Consider the following 18,944-nt stretch of genomic DNA (forward strand, 5'->3'; position numbering starts at 1 on the left):
AATTGTAACAATAAATGTGAAGCTTAAATTGTTTTGAATTATCTTTTATTGTTTCGTGCTCTTCTTTTCACCCAATTAATATCCAATCAATGATATTTATCAACAATCAGGTAAGATAAATAAATGGTAAGTAGTTTTTTTTCCTGGTTTTCTGTTTTAGATTGCAATACTTGTCATTTTAACTGTAGCGTTGATTCTGTTGATGGTTATCATGTCTAATTGTATGTCAAAACCAGAATGATTACATAAATCTGATTGTACATCTTCACCACCAATTGAGATTGTAAGAGTCTTTTAGTCAAGGCAGTTTGCTTCAACATAAAAAGGTTGACATTTTTGGTAACATTTTCACCTCTTGAGACACTTGACTTGTCGCTTGACCGTAACAGGGAAATGTTGATCAGAAGCTAAGTGTATCATCAAATTGTTTACCAGACATTATTAACCTGAATTATGTCCATATTGTTCAATATAAACCATCGAGATTACCATAAATTTTGATTGTCTACATGTCCTGGTAACAAGGTCTCAGTAAAAGGTTAAAGTTACAAAATGATTATTCAATGCTAGTCGAGTTATCTACAATTAATTTGATATAATCGTTGAAATGAACAAAAATTGAAGCAATCTTTCATTTATTTGCAACAAAATTATTTGACTTTGATCTTAATAACTCTAAATTTAGATATTTTTGGTAACTCTATGGTTACTGAGCGTTCAAAAGGTCAATTGTATTTTTTGAAATTTTCTGGTCATCAATAGGACTTTGGGTTTGATTAAGGTTTATTCACTCCAGTCAACTCCATCATATTTATGGTTAAAAGATAGCTCAGTTTGGAGCTTGATAGCTATTAAAATAAATTATCGATGATTCCTAATCAACTATTTTTTCGTTCTAACCATTCAATCATGATTAACCAGGAATTAATAATTATTGTAACATAATCATGTCAAATTGATAGGATATGAATTAATGAAAGTGAGGTCTTCAGCTAACGCTTCAATCATTGTACCATGCTAACACTTTTGATCATTTTATCTTAAATCTATCGAGCAACCTTCATTATAAATGCAATTGTATCTCTTGTTTACTAATTATTTATCAAATTAATTGATAAATTGAAAATAGTGTTAATTCAGCTGATTACCGGGGAAAACGCCCGTCAATCAGAATGGTTAGAGATGCAAAAAATAAGTAAATAAATAAATTAATTGGTTAATAAAGTATTGTCAATCCATTTCTCATTTAACAACACCAATGACAATAGACTTTAGATTTCAATTTTAAGTTTAATTTACAGCTAATGCTGCCTTTTATCATTAATTAATTCATCTGTTGATGAATCTAGTTCAATTTTAATCATGAAATTGCTTTTAATCATTAATCCTTTCACAATAACCTTCATTTTATTTCACATTTTAGGTAAGTTTTCAATTATTTACCGGTTATGCTTTTAATCATTCGTCTTGTTTGTTATTAAAAAATACAGGTGTTTATGGTAGTGATTTCAACTCATTAACGTGTAAATTTGACAATGATACATGTGGTTGGATAGACAAAGATCAAGTTTGGACAATTGGTAGCTCAATTAGTGATCTTCATAACCTCTCCTGGACACCAATACAAGGTAAGTCTGTTCACATGAACTCTGAATATTTTCTTGATCGTTTTACTTTCCATTATCTCTTTGATGAATCTCTAAAAGAGTCTGGTTTTGCTTTAATGTGCTAAGTAACCTCTTGTGTCATTATTTGGTTAAGACTCTGTTTTTGGAGCTTCCAGTTCAAACGGTTTAAAACATTCAAAGATAACGTTAACTGATCATAAGATTTGACCTTATGATATATCCATAAATCAGTGTCTCTCAAATCCAAAGAATAACCAAAGGTTTTAATTTTTTCTAACAGTGTTTTGTTTTTTTTGTGATTTCTGTTTTTTAGGTGACCATGACAGTGGATCTGGAGGCTATTTGTTTGTTGATATACGCAAGTTGTCACCGAAAAAATTAAATGAAGCTATATTATCAAGCCCACAACAGACTGGTAACGCGACATGTTTAACCTTTTGGTATTATATGTTTGGTTTGGAATCTGGTAGCCTTAATATTTTTCTTGACCACCCTAATGATTCTTCCTCCTCATCATCGGAGCCAGTTTGGGAACAAATCTATAACCATGGTCGACGCTGGATAAAAGCATCGGTTGATTTATTTCCTGATTCTACTGAACCCTGGATTGTTTCATTTCACGCAAGATACCCAAATTCGTTTTCAAATTATGAGATAATTGCTCTTGATGATATTCAACTGACTCCAGGATCATGTTCATCCGATATTTGTGATTTTGAAACTTCTAACTGTGCTTGGTCATCTTTATCTTATGGGCAAACGTCATGGAAAACAGTTCAGGCCGGAGAACTTGAGCATTCTTCAATTGCAGGTGATCACACAGATCAAACAACGAATGGTCATTTTGCTTATGTTAAAGGGGCTGAGAGCCAAGACATAGCAATTATGTCTTCAATCACTTTTAATCACACTGGTTATCGTTGTATGAAGTTTTGGTACACTTCGACCACTGACGATGCTACCCTTTCTGTGTTCAAAACTAATCCATTGGAAAGATTATGGCATCGAAATCGTGATCATTATGGTGTTTGGCGACAAGGTGTTGTCAGCATTGGAGAGTCAGCCTCGAAATCGTACAGTTTAGAGTTTAGGGTTGAATTTGGCAGAGTGTTGGATGCTAGTGAATATGCCATTGATGACATTTCTATTGAACCTGGAACTTGTGTTGATCCTGTCAGCTGTGATTTCAGTTCAGATACTTGTCTCTGGACTACAGTCGCAGAAACAGAAACATTTGACTGGATAAGAATGAATGGCAATCTACTCAAAGATTCACTTGATGGACCAGGCAAGAATGACGAGGAGAGTGGCGATGATTTCTACCTTTATGCATATTTTGATCCACAACTATCTGTTAAATCAGCAATCATCGACTCAGGAGATTTTGATTCAAGTGAAAGTGGTTATTATTGTTTAAGTTTTAACCTGTTTGCTGTTAATCATGCTAAATTAGAATTGATCGTTGAAATGTGGGCAAATGGAAATGAATTGAAGCCTGTTATCACTTTAACTAGTGACAGTTTAATGGAAAAGAGTTGGAACCCTTTTAGGGAACAATTTTTCGTGAATAATACTCATTCGGAAAACGATTTTCATTTTCTTCGCCTACGAGCGGCTTATATATCAGAGGAAGAAAAATTAGGGCCTGATGGAAGACCTTTGCCTCATCCATTTGCAAGTTTAGCCATTGATGACATCAATCTTTTTAAAGGAACGTGCGGAGAAATCACATCAACTGTAATACCCAATCCACCACCAACTACACCCTCGATAAATAATTTTGCTTGTGATTTTGAAAAAGATTTGTGTGATTTAATCAATGACAATATTGAATCAGATTCTCCCTGGTATTTGCGCTCTGCTTTAAAAAGTAAAGGTGATGCTCCAAATGTACCCAAAGTTGATCATACATATGATGACCCGAACGGCCATTTCTTGTTTTCAAAAGCTAAAAGTAAGGGAGATGAAATGATCAGTGAATTATCAACTAGAGTGATTAAAGCATTGGGATCAATTGATGGTGGCTGTCTGACCTTTTGGTACTATATAAGAGGAAATAAGGAAAGCTCACTATCTATTCAAATGGTAACATCTGATTCAGAAAAAATCACTATCTGGAAACGTTCTGATATTAGCGATGATTATTGGTATCAAGGCTATGTTAACATTAAACCAGTAACTTTTGATTTCCATTTAAAATTTATTGCTAATCATGATAATTATGATTCTGGAATTGCTTTGGATGATATCAATTATTCGTCTGGTTCATGTTCATTTAATCGCAATTTGTGTGATTTCGAATCAGGTTCGTGCGGTTATGATAATGGTAACTTCTATGATGAAGTCTGGAAACTTGCCAATGGTTCGTCAACTGACTCCATCGCTTTCGACTACTCTACTCAAACAGAATCTGGATCATTTATTTATGCCCAATTCAATGATGAAAAGCAAAAGTTTGATGATAAAGAGGGTCTTTTGATTTATGATAAATTCGTTGCTAGTAATCTAAATTGTATACAGTTTGCCACGAAGGTAAAAGATGGCCAATTGTCCCTCATTGTCGGTTTAGACATCGATGAATCGTCTCAGACAACCATTTGGTCTTTAAATTTCGCTCCTATATGGACTTTGATTAGAATGCCTTTACCTTTTCCTGGTGAATTAAAAATGATTGCTTTTAGCTTCAAAGGTAATGGTTATGCTGCCTTGGATGATATTACTTTTCTAAGTGAATGTCAACCTTTGGGTTATTGTAATTTTGAGACTGATTTGTGTGGATGGACAACTGATTCAGATGTTTGGGAATCATTCAGACGTGCCCATGGAAGAGATGAAAATGTTTACAGCCCAGACTATGATATTACCACCAGAAAAGATTCGGGCTCATATGCATTAGCTTTGTTTGATTCTAACAAATCAAAAAAATATGCTTCTGAAAAATACAGTTTAATCTCTCCATTGATATCAACAACAACTGACCATTGTTTGTCTTTCTGGTATTATGGTAATGGTAAGGATGTAGCTGCATTTTTTGTAAACATCCGCGAATATGAGCCCGATGGTCAGTACAATGTCCTTGGTCTGGATACAATTCACCCATCTGATCAAACACCGGTTTGGCATCACAGAAGCTATGCAATAAATCCAGTTGAAGGATACTCAGGCAAACCATTCGCAGTTGAATTGAAAGCTTATGCCAAAATGAATACCAAAAGACCCACTCTAATCGCTTTTGATGACATTGAACTCTATCCTGGTATATGTTCAGAGAGTAAAGAGATAATTGATGAAACTGTTTTTAAATGTGATTCAAATGCAAATAACATAACTGGCAATTTAATTTGTGATTTTTACCCGGATTGCAAGGACTCTTGGGATGAATCTAAATGTGGGGATAATTGTGATTTTGAGACTGATTCTTGTGGCTGGACGGGAGGCAGTTATACTGATAAACATTTGTTGATTGTCGATACAAGCAAAAAGAAGGTTACACCTGACAAGGATGTTACATTTAACACTGCAGGTAAAGGCTCTTACTGGAAGTTGAACACAAAGGTAAGATTTGAATATTTAGCAAGGCATTACAATTGCTGCCATTTAAATAAAAATCATAAACCAGTGTAATGAAATTCAATTTTACATTCTGTTTTTTTTCTGTTTATTAGACATCGAGAAATTTGGTTTACCTAAGTCCAGTGATGAGAAACTCTGGTGAAAACTGTTATATTTATTTATCGCTATACATGAACATTGCGAGTAAAACTAGAACCAAATCTTCCGACAAGTCTTTATTGCCGCATTTAACTATTAGTATTGTTGACTTACGTTCAACTTTGGTAACTCAAATTCACAGTATCTTTGATGATTTGGGAAAAAAGTGGCATCCAATCAATCTGTATATTGGCCGAATCAATAGCGATTTTCAATTACGTATAGAGACAAGAACTTCAAAAGGTACTGATGCGATTGCAATTGATGATATACATTTTGACCCTGCCTGTGCTGTTCCTCGAGTCGGAGATGCAACTTCATGTTCCTCGCAAGAATTTTTTTGCTCTCGAATGAAAAGATGCATCAGCTCATCGTTAACTTGTGATTATCGAGATGATTGTGGTGATGGAGAAGACGAATCAACTGGATGTGCTTTAAGATCAGGTCGATGTGATTTTAATCAGGATTCATTGTGTGACTGGTCAATCAATTTAACCCAAAATGTTACTGAAAGATGGCGTATAGTTGATCATGATGATCTTTCATCTGATCTAGGGTCAATCTATCCAACTCGTGATCACACACTAAACAATGGATTAGGAAAATTTTTAGTTAACACTGGAACAACAGGTGACAAAATGTATTCATTGGATAGTCCATCGCTGTTTCGCTCTGATCCCGAGTCCATTTGTTCATTAACATTCTATTATCAGTTTACTGATGATAAATCAGCAATCAAAAGTCTTGATCCAGCCTCACCAGATCATAATTATCTAGAAGTTTCAATTGTTTTACCACACATACCCAATAGCAGAAATACATTGGAAATAATACAAGGATCATACGTATTGGATTCACCTCATTTTAAGAGAGCAGCAATTAACATCGGACCAGAAATCGTAAAAAATAATAGATTATTCAAAATGAGTTTATTGGCTGTGCATTCATCAGATTCGAGTGCATCATGGGCTATAGATGATATTTCATTCAATTCAGATTGCCTTTTGGCTGATTGTTACCTTCGATGTCAGAACAAATTTTGTGTCAGTTTGGATCATCGCTGTGATTTTATTGCAGATTGTGTTAACGACGACGGTTCCAGTGAAGATGAAGATAGCTGTACAGCTCCTACTTGTCCATTTGGCATGGGTGATACTTGTCATTGGGATATCGTACAAGCAAACGATTCGGATTCTTTGTCCTGGAGACTTTATCAACCCATAAGTGATCCTACAGATGAACCATCATTTATAATACCAAAATATGATGCCACTAATGAAGATTCATCTGGTTGGTTATTGTTGTTTGATTCAAGAAGTGCAAATGTTTCTGGACAAGCTCAACTTTGGTCTCAAATGATTGGTCGATCAGCTGCTCAATGCTCTCTCAGTTTTAATTATTTTTGTGAACTAAACCAATGTGACTTAGCCATTTACTTAGAAACGGACATCGATAGACCTGGTGCTAGTTTAAAGCGTCTTTGGGAACCTCATAAACCTTCATCAGCCTACGACCTAACAGCTAAATGGCGATCGGGAATGGCTTTCATTGGTGCAACTAAATATAGTCGCATATTGATTACTGCATCCAGTGATTTTAATAATCAAAAATTTTCTATCGGATTAGATGATTTAAATTTCATTGACTGTACACCTCCTCAATCATCAGAATTTGGCTGTGATAGAGAATCTTCATTCCAGTGTGCAAATGACAACTGTATAGATAAATCGTCTGAATGTGATTTTGTAGATGATTGTCTTGATGGATCTGATGAAAGTGAATCATGCCAATCTTTACCTGGGCGATGTGATTTTGAGTCATCTTGCACATTTTGGATGTCAGATTCTTTCAAAACAGACAGATTTTCACCTCTTTCATGGGCTCAAACTCCTGATTTACCTGCATTCGATCACACTCTTGGTGTCTCATTCGGTACTTATTTGAGTCTTTCTGGAGCTCAAAAGCCTGTAGATGTATTGGCGCAACATTATTCACAAATCATTAGAGGCTCTAAATCAAAGAATTGTATGATTAAGATTTGGACAAACATTATTGATTTTCAATCAAAAAGTGAGCTTGTAATTTATCAGAGATTCAATTATTCTCCATCTGGCTATCATGTTGTTGGGCGTATTTCAGTGAATTTCTTAGGTGACTACTGGAAAAAATATGTGCTAAAATTACCCGATACTCAAGACGACTACCAAATTGTTTTGGAAGGATCCATTGAAAAAAACAGCGACGCTTCAATCAATATTGATGATATAACACTTACTGAAGGTTGTTATATCGCACCGAATGACACTAAATTGCCTGGTAAAGAAGATGAACCGACAACACTTCAACCGACTGAACCATTATTTGGCTGCTATTACGGCTACAAACCATGCTCATCTGTGATTAAATGTTATCCCATTGAAGCTGAATGTGATTTTAAAGATGATTGTGGTGATGGTACAGATGAATCAAACTGTCCTACGACCTGTACATTTGAAGATGGTTGGTGTAACTGGACTAATTCATCGTCCGGGGATGTGAAAGATGGCGAATGGATAATCCAAAAAGCATCAGACTCCGATGGTAAAATACCTACAGATCATACAAAAAGCGATGCTACTGGATCTTATGGATTAGTGTTATTTGAACCAGACGCTACAAACATTTCAGTCAGTCTGAATTCACCTAGTTTTTCATCGTCTGGGCCAAGATGCTCATTTTCATTTTATTACTACCTGCCTCTAGACTGGGATGATGTTGGATTAACAGATCATCGTTTGGAAGTATTACTTAACCAGCCCGGCAACGACAGTAGATTAATTAGTTCTGTTCCAGCTCATCACGAAAAACAATGGTTCTACAGTTATGTTGAACTAGGACAGATTGATTCAAACTTTAGTGTGACAATTAAAGCTATCAAACAAAATGAACAACACGCAATTGAAACCATCGATGATATTTCCTTTGAAAATTGTGCTCCATTGAAGAAAAGTATTATGGAAGACTGTCCAGTTAACGAGTGGGAATGCCAATCGAAATGTATTCCTATTGACAGATTATGTGATGGTGTAAGTGACTGTACTAATGGTGACGATGAAAATATGTGTACAACACCAATTGGAAACTGTGACTTTGAAGAAAATTCATGGAGAGATACTTGTGGTTGGATCGAAACTGATTCTGATCAATCCTGTAGCCTTGTAAGCGGTGACTCAGAATATCCTAATTCTATAAAATTAGAATCGAATTCGATGTGGCCTTGTTCATCTACTCTGATTAGTCCCAATTTCCCTTCAATGGTAGAAGATTATTGCCATTTTACTTTCCAATTCAAATCTGAATCAGTTTCGAATCTTGCGGATTCGTCTATAGAAGTAAGTTACTTACAATTTTTTATTGAATTACGCCGATATTTGAGAACCCAAGTGTAATTAATTTAATTATTTCCTTTCTCTTCAGCTCGGTATTAAAGGAAGTGACAGTCCAGTTCAACAGTTAAGAAGATTTAAAGGAAACCAAAAGTCGCAAGATTGGACTACTTATCATATTGCAATTAATAGCACACAACCCTATCAAGTTTATTTAATTGGATCAATCGATGATGATGCAAAGATTCGTTTTAAATCTTTCAGATTTTCACCTAACTGTCACTCAGGAAAACCATTAACACTTGACCTTTACACAAATAAAACGGAACCTTGGGTACTTCCAACCTCGCCATCGCCTCCAATAACCACAAAGCCCTCAAGTCATAAACCTACCTCAAAACCTACTCCAAAACCACCTCCAAAGCCAACTCCTAAACCAACCCCTAAACCAACCCCTAAACCAACTCCTAAACCCATTCCTAAGCCAACACCAAAACCAATAACGAACTGCAAATGTGAAGAAAGTCCGATTCCTGCAGAGTGTCGCGAAATTTGTGGTAAGTACAATTTTTAGTATTTTTCCTTATTATTCAAATTTTCTCGGAATATTAATCATTCGTTTCATTTTTTTCAGACGCACAAAAACAAACCAAACCAGTTGAAAAACATTCCAATAGTGCATCAATATTATGTAAGTATACTTATTGTTATTATCTTGGGAATGCGATAATTTCCTTAAAGCTTTAATTAGTTACAACGCAAAATTAATCAATTATTCACCTGTATTATGAGTTAAGTTATGAATTTTTGCAGCTTATGTGAGTGAAATCTAAAATTATATGAGTTGGTCAGAAAGCTTTGCACGAAAAAGTTGGCTTTTAAATCAATGCTTAATGAAAATCAGATGAGATCATTTAAGCAATTATGAAAGATGCATAATTAAATTATAAATTATTGAGTTTAAGTTTCAATTATATATTAAATCTGGGAATTCTGAGGTCTAAAAGTCTGACAAAAAAGTTTATTCGCTTAGTTATTTCATATCACCATATTTCCCTGGCTCTATCTGAGTATCATCTGTTTTCACTCACCAAGAGTGTTTCACTCGCTTCTTTAATTTTGAAAATATTAATTTATAATTTCCAACTTCAATTCTAGATATATCGTTTGGAGTAATAGCTTCAATTGCGATTGTTGTCGTTTTTGTTTACTTGATTTCCCCTGCAATTGCACGACGAAGGAATGGCCAATATCGTCAAGCAATTCTTGATGACAGATTCAATGAAGATGTTACATTTGATGTAACCGGTGGTAACTATCGAAATTCATCAAGTGATCGTAATTTGTTTGGACTAGCAGAAACCAAATCAAGATACAGAAATCGAGAAGATTCACTATAACATTACAATCATCTTGGTAAGGCGACTAATTTTATAGATATTTTATAGATGTTTAATATTTTATATTTTGAGACTAAAATTTTTTTGTCAATTTTGTACAAATTCATGAAGAAAAATTCAAAGCAGATCAGAACTGCGTATTTTAATGGCTTTAATGAATAAAATGTTTTATACACATCAACAGTTAGCGTCAATTTCAAATGTTTGTTGCCTACAAAAATGACTCTTCGATTGTATTCAAATTTTCAATTGCCAGCCTCAATTTTTTTTGATAGACTTGATTTTAATTTTTTATTTTTTATCGGCAAAAATACATTTTACTCAAAGAGTAAATTATTGAAACTCAAAACAATATATGGCGCCATCTGAGAGCGAACTTAAGAAGGTAAGAACTAAATCTCAAGCTGAAGTTTTGCCCTGAGCTCTCATGTTGTTTTAATATTTGATAATATTGTATTAAATAATAAAAATGGATAATTACAATGTAAATTTTCAAAAATCCTAGATGGAACAGTAAAATTGCTTAACTGGTAACATCAGAGTGTCTATAAATAAAAGTCATTGGCTTAAATTCAGAAATCAATATTTAAATCGTTTCGAGTTTTATAATTTGAATAGCTAATTCCTAATCCAGTCCGATATCCGGATGCATTTAAATCAAACATTAATGACTTTTTGTTGATCACAAACCAATAGTTAATTTAACTGAAGTATTTAAAGTTAAATCATAGTTTTCGTTTGATTCATTACTAAACACTTCACTAGATGGTATTAGTTTACCCATAATTTGCTTCCCTCGACCACATGTTTTTAAATTGTTTAAATAGGAAATAAAATCATCTATTTCTTATTCTTTAATCTTTATAATTATACCAGTATTTAATTAACCGGTGCTTGAAGTTGAAACATAATGGCAGCGCCTCCAGGAATGCCGGCTGATTTCAGCTCACCATCAACACAGATGCGATTATTCAAAGAATATATGATTGACTTTAATCGTTTGGCCGAACAGTGTTTTAATGATTGCATTTTTGATTTCACTCAGCGTAAAATGACACCCAAAGAAGAAAAATGTGAAGACAATTGTGTTCAAAAATATTTCAAAGTAAACCAACGTTTGAGCAAAAGATTTTACGAGATCCATGCGGTTGAAAATCCATTGGACAAAGCTTCTGCTTAAGCCCTTAAGTCTCTAGCTCATATGTTTCACCACGTGTTCTCTACTAAACCGATCAGTCTTTATTAGTAGTTTATTACAAACATTATATTCAAGTGAAACTCTAATTTTTTTGTTTACTGGACAATTATCTATACACTAGATTTCATATTTTTTTGGTTTTGTTTATTTAGTTTTATTAATTAGTATCGCAAGTAGTTGCACTAATTTTCAACATGGGTTTAACTACAGACTACACGCGATTCTCTGCCAGTGGTGATCCTTTTGGATTGATTGGATCATCCAATAGCTGTATTAGATATGTGAAAATCAATGGAATAGCCGATAAATATGTAGCCACGAGTGGACTTCAACACATCAACATTTGGGATATCAAAACACAACAATTGATTTACACCATTGGTTCTGGCACTGCCATGATCACTTATTTTGCTGTAGACTTCACCAATGAACCTTTAATTGCCATTGGACGAGATGATGGTTCCATTCAGATTGTTAATTATGCCACGCAAGATCTTAAAATAACATTTAACGGACATAAAGGAGCCATAACTTGCCTATCTTTCGATTCTAAAGAGATGAGACTTGTATCTGGAGGAGTTGATACGACTATCATTGTTTGGGACATAGTCAATGAATGTGGATTATTCAAACTAAAAGGCCATAAAAACCTCATCACCCAAGTCAAATTTATGAAAAATCATAATTGTATGATTTCGAGCTCTAAAGATGGTACAATCAAGTTCTGGGATCTTGAAACTCAACACTGTTTCAAAACATTTATTGCTCATAGAAACCAAGTTTTAGACTTCATCCTTATCAAGAATGATACCAGGTATATATTTATCACTTTTCTACCATCTGTCCTTTTCTAATATCTTCTTTTTCTACAGATTGATTACAGGTAGTGATGAACTCAAAGTTTGGAAGATCCAACTCAAATCAGAAGCGGAACTTTCTAAAGAAAACACAGACGAGATGGAAGAAGAGGAAGAAGTAGAGGATAGTGAAAATGTCGAAGACGAGTCTAGTTTGTTCAAAGTAACATCTTATGGGTCAATTTTGCGAGAGTGTGATTCTCGTTTCCGAGGTTTTGGAATAGATTCTAAAGAAAGATTTTTCCTCAGTTATGGTGTCTCTGCAAAAGTTGAGTGTTTCAAAATCAGAACGGATAAAGAAATTACTTTAAAGGTTCAGAAAAAGGCTCGAAAAGAGCGAAATAAAAAGAGCAAGAAAAGATTAGCGAATGAAAATGAACCAGAAATTGAAGAGACTTTCGATGAAGTCTCAATCACCATCAAAGATGAAATTGAACGACTAGAATCTTTTAAAGCAAGTGCAAAAGTTAAATTCTGTGATATCTTTGTTCAAAATCAAATATCCAAAGTAACCTTGTTGCTGATGAACAATACTACAGAAACCTTCTCCTTCAACTTAGTCAATTCTGAAGTTGAAAAACTTGGTAGCCTGGAAAATGAAGGTCATCGGACTGATGTTCGAACTGTTTCATTCAGTGCGGATAATCTTTTGATTCTTTCAGCAAGTAGTGACTCTTTGAAGATATGGAATAGGTCTACCCGAAGATGTATAACAACTATCAAAGAAGATTTTGAATATGCTTTATGTTCATTGTTTGTTCATGGAGATAAGTACGCTATTACTGGAACCAAAACTGGTAAACTTCAAATATTTGATATCGGATTGGCAGAAATAATTGAGACCATTGAAGCGTCAGAAGAGGGTAAACCAATATGGTCAATATGTGCCCATCCAGATGGAAAAAGTATTATCTCCGGATCAGAGGATAAGATTGTTAAATTTTGGGACCTTGAGCTTGTCAAATCACCAAAAACCAACAAAATGGTTATTACCTTGGTTCATTCAAGAACCTTGTCCACTGATGAGGGTGTTCTTTGTGTTCAAATTAGCCCCAATTCAAAATTTATAGCCGTTTCCATGTTGGATTGTACCGTTAAAATTTTCTACCTCGACACACTCAAATTTTTCCTCTCGCTTTATGGTCATAAACTACCCGTTCTATCAATGGATATATCAGACGATTCATCTATAATTGTTACTGGTTCAGGCGATAAAAATTTGAAAATTTGGGGTCTCGATTTTGGTGACTGTCGACGTTCAATATTTGCTCATGACGAAGCAATAACAGGGGTTAAATTTGTTCCAAATAGCAAGCTGTTATTCACTTGTAGCCGAGATAAAACAATCAAATATTGGAATGCTAGTGACTTTGAACGAATAATGACTCTTAAAGGGCATCAATCGGAGGTCTGGTGTCTCGCTTGTAGTCCTAATGGTAAATACCTTGTTTCAGCTTCTCATGATAAAACTTTACGTCTTTGGATGGAAACTGATGAACTGCTCATTTTGGAAGAAGAACGAGAAATTGAGAGAGAAGAAGAATTGAACAATTTAACCGATGATGACACCAATCGCGTTATTCCAGGTGATGTTAATCAAGAATCTTCGCTTCCTGTAAAATCTACCAAAGAAACCATTATTGCCACTGAACGGCTTATTGAAGCGATTGACATCTTCAAGGAACAAATTAAAGCGAATGCATTATATAACGCTCAATGTCAAACAGCAACAAGTGAAGGGAAAAAGCCACCAAAATCATTAGCTCCTAATCCAGTTCTGTCAGCCTTTAAAACTGATGATCCATACCGTTATATATACATTATTTTGACTCGGATTAAACCAAGTGAAATACAAGAGACTATTTTAAGTTTACCTTTCAATTATGTCTCCGACTTGCTCATCATTTTAACCAGCCATTTAGAGAAAGGTTGGGATCGTGAAATGATCTTAAAGTACATTTGTTTCATTATCAGGTAAATATTCACCTACAAATTTTTCTAAAAATATCATTCTTAATCTTCAAATGGACTGAATTAATTTCTTATTTTAAACTCTTTTCTCCTTTTAGAACCCATTTCGGCCAAATTAGCTCAACTCCAAGACTTATTCCTACCATTGATAAATTGCGATCTCTTATGAAACCAAAACTGATGGAAACAAAGGTAACAATAATAATGAGAAATAACAAACACCATTTTCCAAAAGCCAATATTTCATTCTTTTTCTAACCTTTTATCTTTTTTTTTACTTTCGCTTTTCTATATCTTTTCAGGATTTATTTGGTTTCAATCAATCGGCTTTCCAATTCCTACAAAGTGAAATTGAATCAAGAGAAGAGATTAGATTGTTCTATGAGACATTTAATAAGAAGCGCGAGAAATCTCGGAATAAGCGTAAAAAGGCGAGAAAAGTTGTTGAGAATGCTCCAATATTAAGTTTAAAATGAATAAAGATTGTTTTCACAGTTGATTGGTTAACTCTTACCTTCATTTTCTCATGATTTCTTCTCTTCCTATCTTTTTGTCGGATGAATACACCTTACACCAAACCTAAGCCTACAAATATGAATCTTGAATGATCGAGCAAGAGTTTACTCTTGAAAAGTTGAATCAAAAAGGGTAGCAACAAGAAAATGATGATGATGATCATTCACAGAAAAAGTGAATCAACTTAAAAATCATCTTTTTGTGTTTCTCTTTTTCCTTTAAATCAACCAATTATTTAATAATAACAATGATAATAATACTAATCATAAAATACTTCTTATACTATTCATTCTCGCTGAGTGATCCTCCGTTTCCTGTTAATTTGATCCTGTGAATCCATAACTTTTAATGATGTAAACCATGGAAAAATGAAAAGATGAAAAGGCTCGTTTAACTAATAACCATGGACCTGTTAACATTATAAATCATGTTGAGCCAATATTTTTGGATATTTAACTTGCAATGAATCACAACTGTCCCGATAATCACGGTCCATCAACAAATTCAAAGCAACTGAGACCAAACTGAAAGTGTCCACCAAGCTCAATGACTCAACACGATTCCATTGTAAACTGACAATTAACCTGATGATACTGATTGACTTGGTTAAAGGAAAAACATTTTTCCTTTTCTACCTTTCAAATGTTGACTTTATTTCATTTTTGGATGCATTTTTTCACCATTTTTACCTTTCCCTCAACCTGATATTGTTGAATCTTTAAGCCGCCCATTTCCTTGAATTGTTAGCTATTTTACGGATCAATAAGCTCAAGAATTTTTACAATCTTTTTTCTTCAAGCAAAGATTCAAAGACGATGATTAAGAAAAAGCTAGAAAAGATGAAGTACAAGAAGCAAGCAAAAAAAGCTAAAGGAGGAGGAAGACGAAGAATATGAAGAAGAAGTTATAAAAAAATCTTTACACTGGAATTTCAAGTCTATAATAATATCATTTTGCTTTTCATAATACGGTCCATTGCGGCGAGAAAATTAACCTTTAAAGTTAATTCTCATCGGACATAATCAGTAAATTTACCATTAACTTGATATTGTCAAAATATTTTGTATCTTGTTCATATTTTTACCTTATTGTCACCAACTCCAAGATTTGAACAGCAACACAAACAAAATGGAATCGTGAACAGTTAATGGTGGACTTTCATATTAAATTGTAATCAACTTTTCATTTGATTAGAGTTGATGGAGAGTTGATTAGTTACAAGTTGATTTTACACGTTAAATAATTGTGACGATGATATAAAAAAAAGAGGTTTGATAATACAGACTGGGAATTATTGTTTTCATTATTGCAATCATGGCTCATAAACGTTCAAGTTAACGGTTTGATATTTTGATCACTAATCAGTCAGTAAATTAACAACAATAATATCTTCAATTTTCAAGAAAAAAAAATTGTTCATCTCAATCTCAATCTTATCTTGAAACTCTTGAGGTAAAAAAAGATGCAGAGAAAAGGTTTACCGATAATTTTGTCCAACAAAAATTCACATTTCTTGATCATGATTGAAGAGTCAATTTTAATCAACAATTGGACCTAATTGAGTCGACAAAAGATGAACTCAATCAACAGAATCAAAGAAACTTAAAAAAGAGCAAAATTTTACTCTAAAAATTGTGCTTCCATTGCTGTTGTCAAAAGAGTTGCATCTTTATGAGTAAAGCGTTGAGTTGGACAAAAAAAGCCAAGAAAAGCTCAAATCTAATCTTGTTCCATTGTTAATTAATACAACTGATTAATTCATATTTAGTCTTGTAACTGTCATGGTTGGATCAACGTTGCTCATTATTGTTGTACAATTGTACTTTCCTCTTCACAGTCATCAGTCTAATTGTAAAATACACATAATTTTGAATGATAACAAAATTATTAAAACTGGTCGACTATTAGATAAGCAATTGTAACCAGTCTTGTCAACTTGTTACTCTCTGGATGCCTTACGGCTAATAATTCATTTCTATTTCAGTTTCATTTCCATTTTGTCATGAACTTGTCAACTTGAGGTTGCTGTTGATTAACAAACAAGAAACTGACACAAAAGATTCACAACAAATTAAGATTAACTAATGAATATAACAAAGGTAAAAGGAAAGTTGATTAACATAATAAAGTGATATAAAACTTGACATGACAATCAACATGCAACAAGCAAAACTAAAACCATTATTATCATTACTATTAGCATTATAGTTAACACATGCATTTTAATCAGTGAACAAAAATGAATTTAACTGAATAACAAAAAAGGCAAAGAAAAGGCTGAAAATGAATTGAACATTTTTGCTAGGGAAATTGAAAATTACTTGAAGACACAAAGAATCGTCAACATTAACATTAAACATTTAAGCAAATTAAACAATTCACATAATCATTAAAGAAAAGCCAACTATTTGAACGTCTTTACCTTCATTATCATGTTCAGCATCATCATCATTGCTTATCGTTCAGCATGACCATAATCATAAATGTTTGTTATTCATATCTAAATAACATGGGAAAAACGGCGACAATTGTCTCAACAGTCTAAAATAATCAACTATTGATACTAACCACTAGCTCGTTAGTCATGGTAATGAATCAACAATTGTCTAATTGTTGCCATCAGTATAATCAGTAAAGATGAACATAACTCAAATGGTAATAAAACAAAATAACAATTTGTGTGATTCACATTTTAACACATTTTCAATTGTTGTATGCAAAAACAAGTCAAGATTAGATTAAATCAGTGAATGATTAGTGGAAAAAGGCAAGAAATATTGACGATTAAATCAAATTCTGGACTCAATTGTGCTCTAATATTGTTACAATTAACAGTAAATTTACAATACAAAAAACATTGAAAGGATTTTTCAAAATCGATCTTCACAAATCTTTCCTTGACTACATTACAAGACATTGGAAGCGCTTGAAATGTCAGTTTCTTGAGGTAAAGCAATTTTAAAATGAATTTTGATTTACAATCAAATTAAAATCTTATTACAATTCAAATCATTTTGCTTACACTTGGATGTACCACAAGTAAGATGACGATGAAAAGCGTTATTATCATTAATCCAGAATAGATTAAGTCACTAATCATAGATTTCTGAGATTTAGCATATTCTTTGAATGTATTTATAAACCTTTCTATTTTGATGTCAATAATTTATATCGGAATGAATCTAGGAATGGAATTTGATGAAAATTCTTTTAATAGAATGAAAATATTCTTGAATATTTTGTCTCTTCATGACTCTCATTAACCTCACATTTGCCTCTTTCCTCAAGGTGTTAATTGAATGCAACTCATTATCGTGCAACAATATGATTGACGTGAAAATTGACAATCAAATTAAGCAATTAGTTATGAAAAAACAACATTAAATGTTGAAGATGGTGACACTCTAATAACATGTTTTTCATGACTGATCAACACAATTAATACGCTTACATAAACTATGGATTAATTAATCAACTGACCTGAAAAACATGAGGTTAAACACAAATGGCAATTGATTGAGTTATCAAGGTAAAGACAATTGAACAAAATGGACCAAAAAAGTTGAGTTTCAATTTTCATTACTTTTTTCCAGTTGAAAACATTTTCAATTGAAAATAAAAATGAATTCAATTTTTAATCAAAGGTAATGATCAAATGGCTTCTTCATTATCAGTCATTATTTAAGTTTAAAGGTGAATTGTTGTTTAATCAATTTGTTATCATTTACTATTATTAATCGTCTTAAGTGGCCTTTTCATTGATTAAGTTTATTTTGCATAATTTAATCATGAAAATATCAGCGTGAGTATAAATATCATAATATAAATGTATTAATTTATAAGATGATGATTATTGTAAATGATTAGCTTTCAAGAGTACCTAAAGTAAATAGTTAATTTCAATCTCTATTTACCTAAATCATTTGGTCTTAATTACAACAATTTACTTCACCTTATCGGGCTCATTTTGTTTTCATCTTTTCTCTATCATTTTCAGCTTTTTTTTTATATTGTATATTAACTTTTGCAATTAACGTAAATGCAAAGTTCAATCACTTCTCATTATTATTTAATAATATTAATAGTATTATAAACAACAGTCTAATTACTTTTGAGAATTGAAAATACACATCAAATCATAATTAACTCATTGTTCACCTAATCAATCTTTTCTTTCCCATCCAACAATTATAATTGTAATACCAATTGCTTTTGTTTCATTGGTAAATAATGATCAGAGAAGAGCAGAAAATGTGAATTACAGAATTAAGAATTCTGATTTTTCTTGATAATCCATT

General features: G+C 33.0%; 3 protein-coding genes across 4 annotated transcripts; all 3 read left to right on the top strand.

The window, feature by feature from the left end:
• Window position 1: 1 nt before the first annotated feature.
• LOC107362956 (MAM and LDL-receptor class A domain-containing protein 1) lies at window positions 2-10,285 on the top strand. 2 transcript variants are annotated; one of them, XM_089269587.1, is made up of 7 exons: window positions 2-126; window positions 1,491-1,628; window positions 1,942-5,183; window positions 5,294-8,710; window positions 8,796-9,261; window positions 9,339-9,395; window positions 9,863-10,285. In XM_089269587.1, the coding sequence occupies exons 3-7, from the start codon at window positions 2,076-2,078 to the stop codon at window positions 10,102-10,104; spliced, it is 7,290 nt and encodes a 2,429-aa protein (XP_089125713.1). In that variant the 5' UTR covers window positions 2-126; window positions 1,491-1,628; window positions 1,942-2,075; the 3' UTR covers window positions 10,105-10,285. The 2 variants fall into 2 exon arrangements, with proteins under 2 accessions (XP_089125713.1, XP_015785587.2); XM_015930101.3 differs by lacking the exon at window positions 2-126 and adding an exon at window positions 1,098-1,423.
• A 651-nt stretch (window positions 10,286-10,936) lies between these two features.
• Window positions 10,937-11,492, top strand: LOC149093546 (mitochondrial import inner membrane translocase subunit Tim9-like). The gene has a single exon (XM_089269599.1). The coding sequence runs from the start codon at window positions 11,015-11,017 to the stop codon at window positions 11,282-11,284; it is 270 nt and encodes an 89-aa protein (XP_089125725.1). The 5' UTR covers window positions 10,937-11,014; the 3' UTR covers window positions 11,285-11,492.
• LOC107362957 (WD repeat-containing protein 3) lies at window positions 10,937-14,629 on the top strand. Its single transcript, XM_015930102.3, has 4 exons — window positions 10,937-12,116; window positions 12,175-14,133; window positions 14,229-14,322; window positions 14,433-14,629. Exons 1-4 carry the CDS (start codon window positions 11,497-11,499, stop codon window positions 14,604-14,606), a joined length of 2,847 nt encoding a protein of 948 aa, XP_015785588.2. The 5' UTR covers window positions 10,937-11,496; the 3' UTR covers window positions 14,607-14,629.
• The last annotated feature ends 4,315 nt before the right edge of the window (window positions 14,630-18,944 follow it).

The sequence above is a fragment of the Tetranychus urticae genome, chromosome 3 (assembly GCF_039701765.1).
Source record: "Tetranychus urticae isolate SD_2017Ah chromosome 3, NJAU_TeUrti_SD_1.0, whole genome shotgun sequence".
Classification (NCBI taxonomy): domain Eukaryota; kingdom Metazoa; phylum Arthropoda; class Arachnida; order Trombidiformes; family Tetranychidae; genus Tetranychus; species Tetranychus urticae.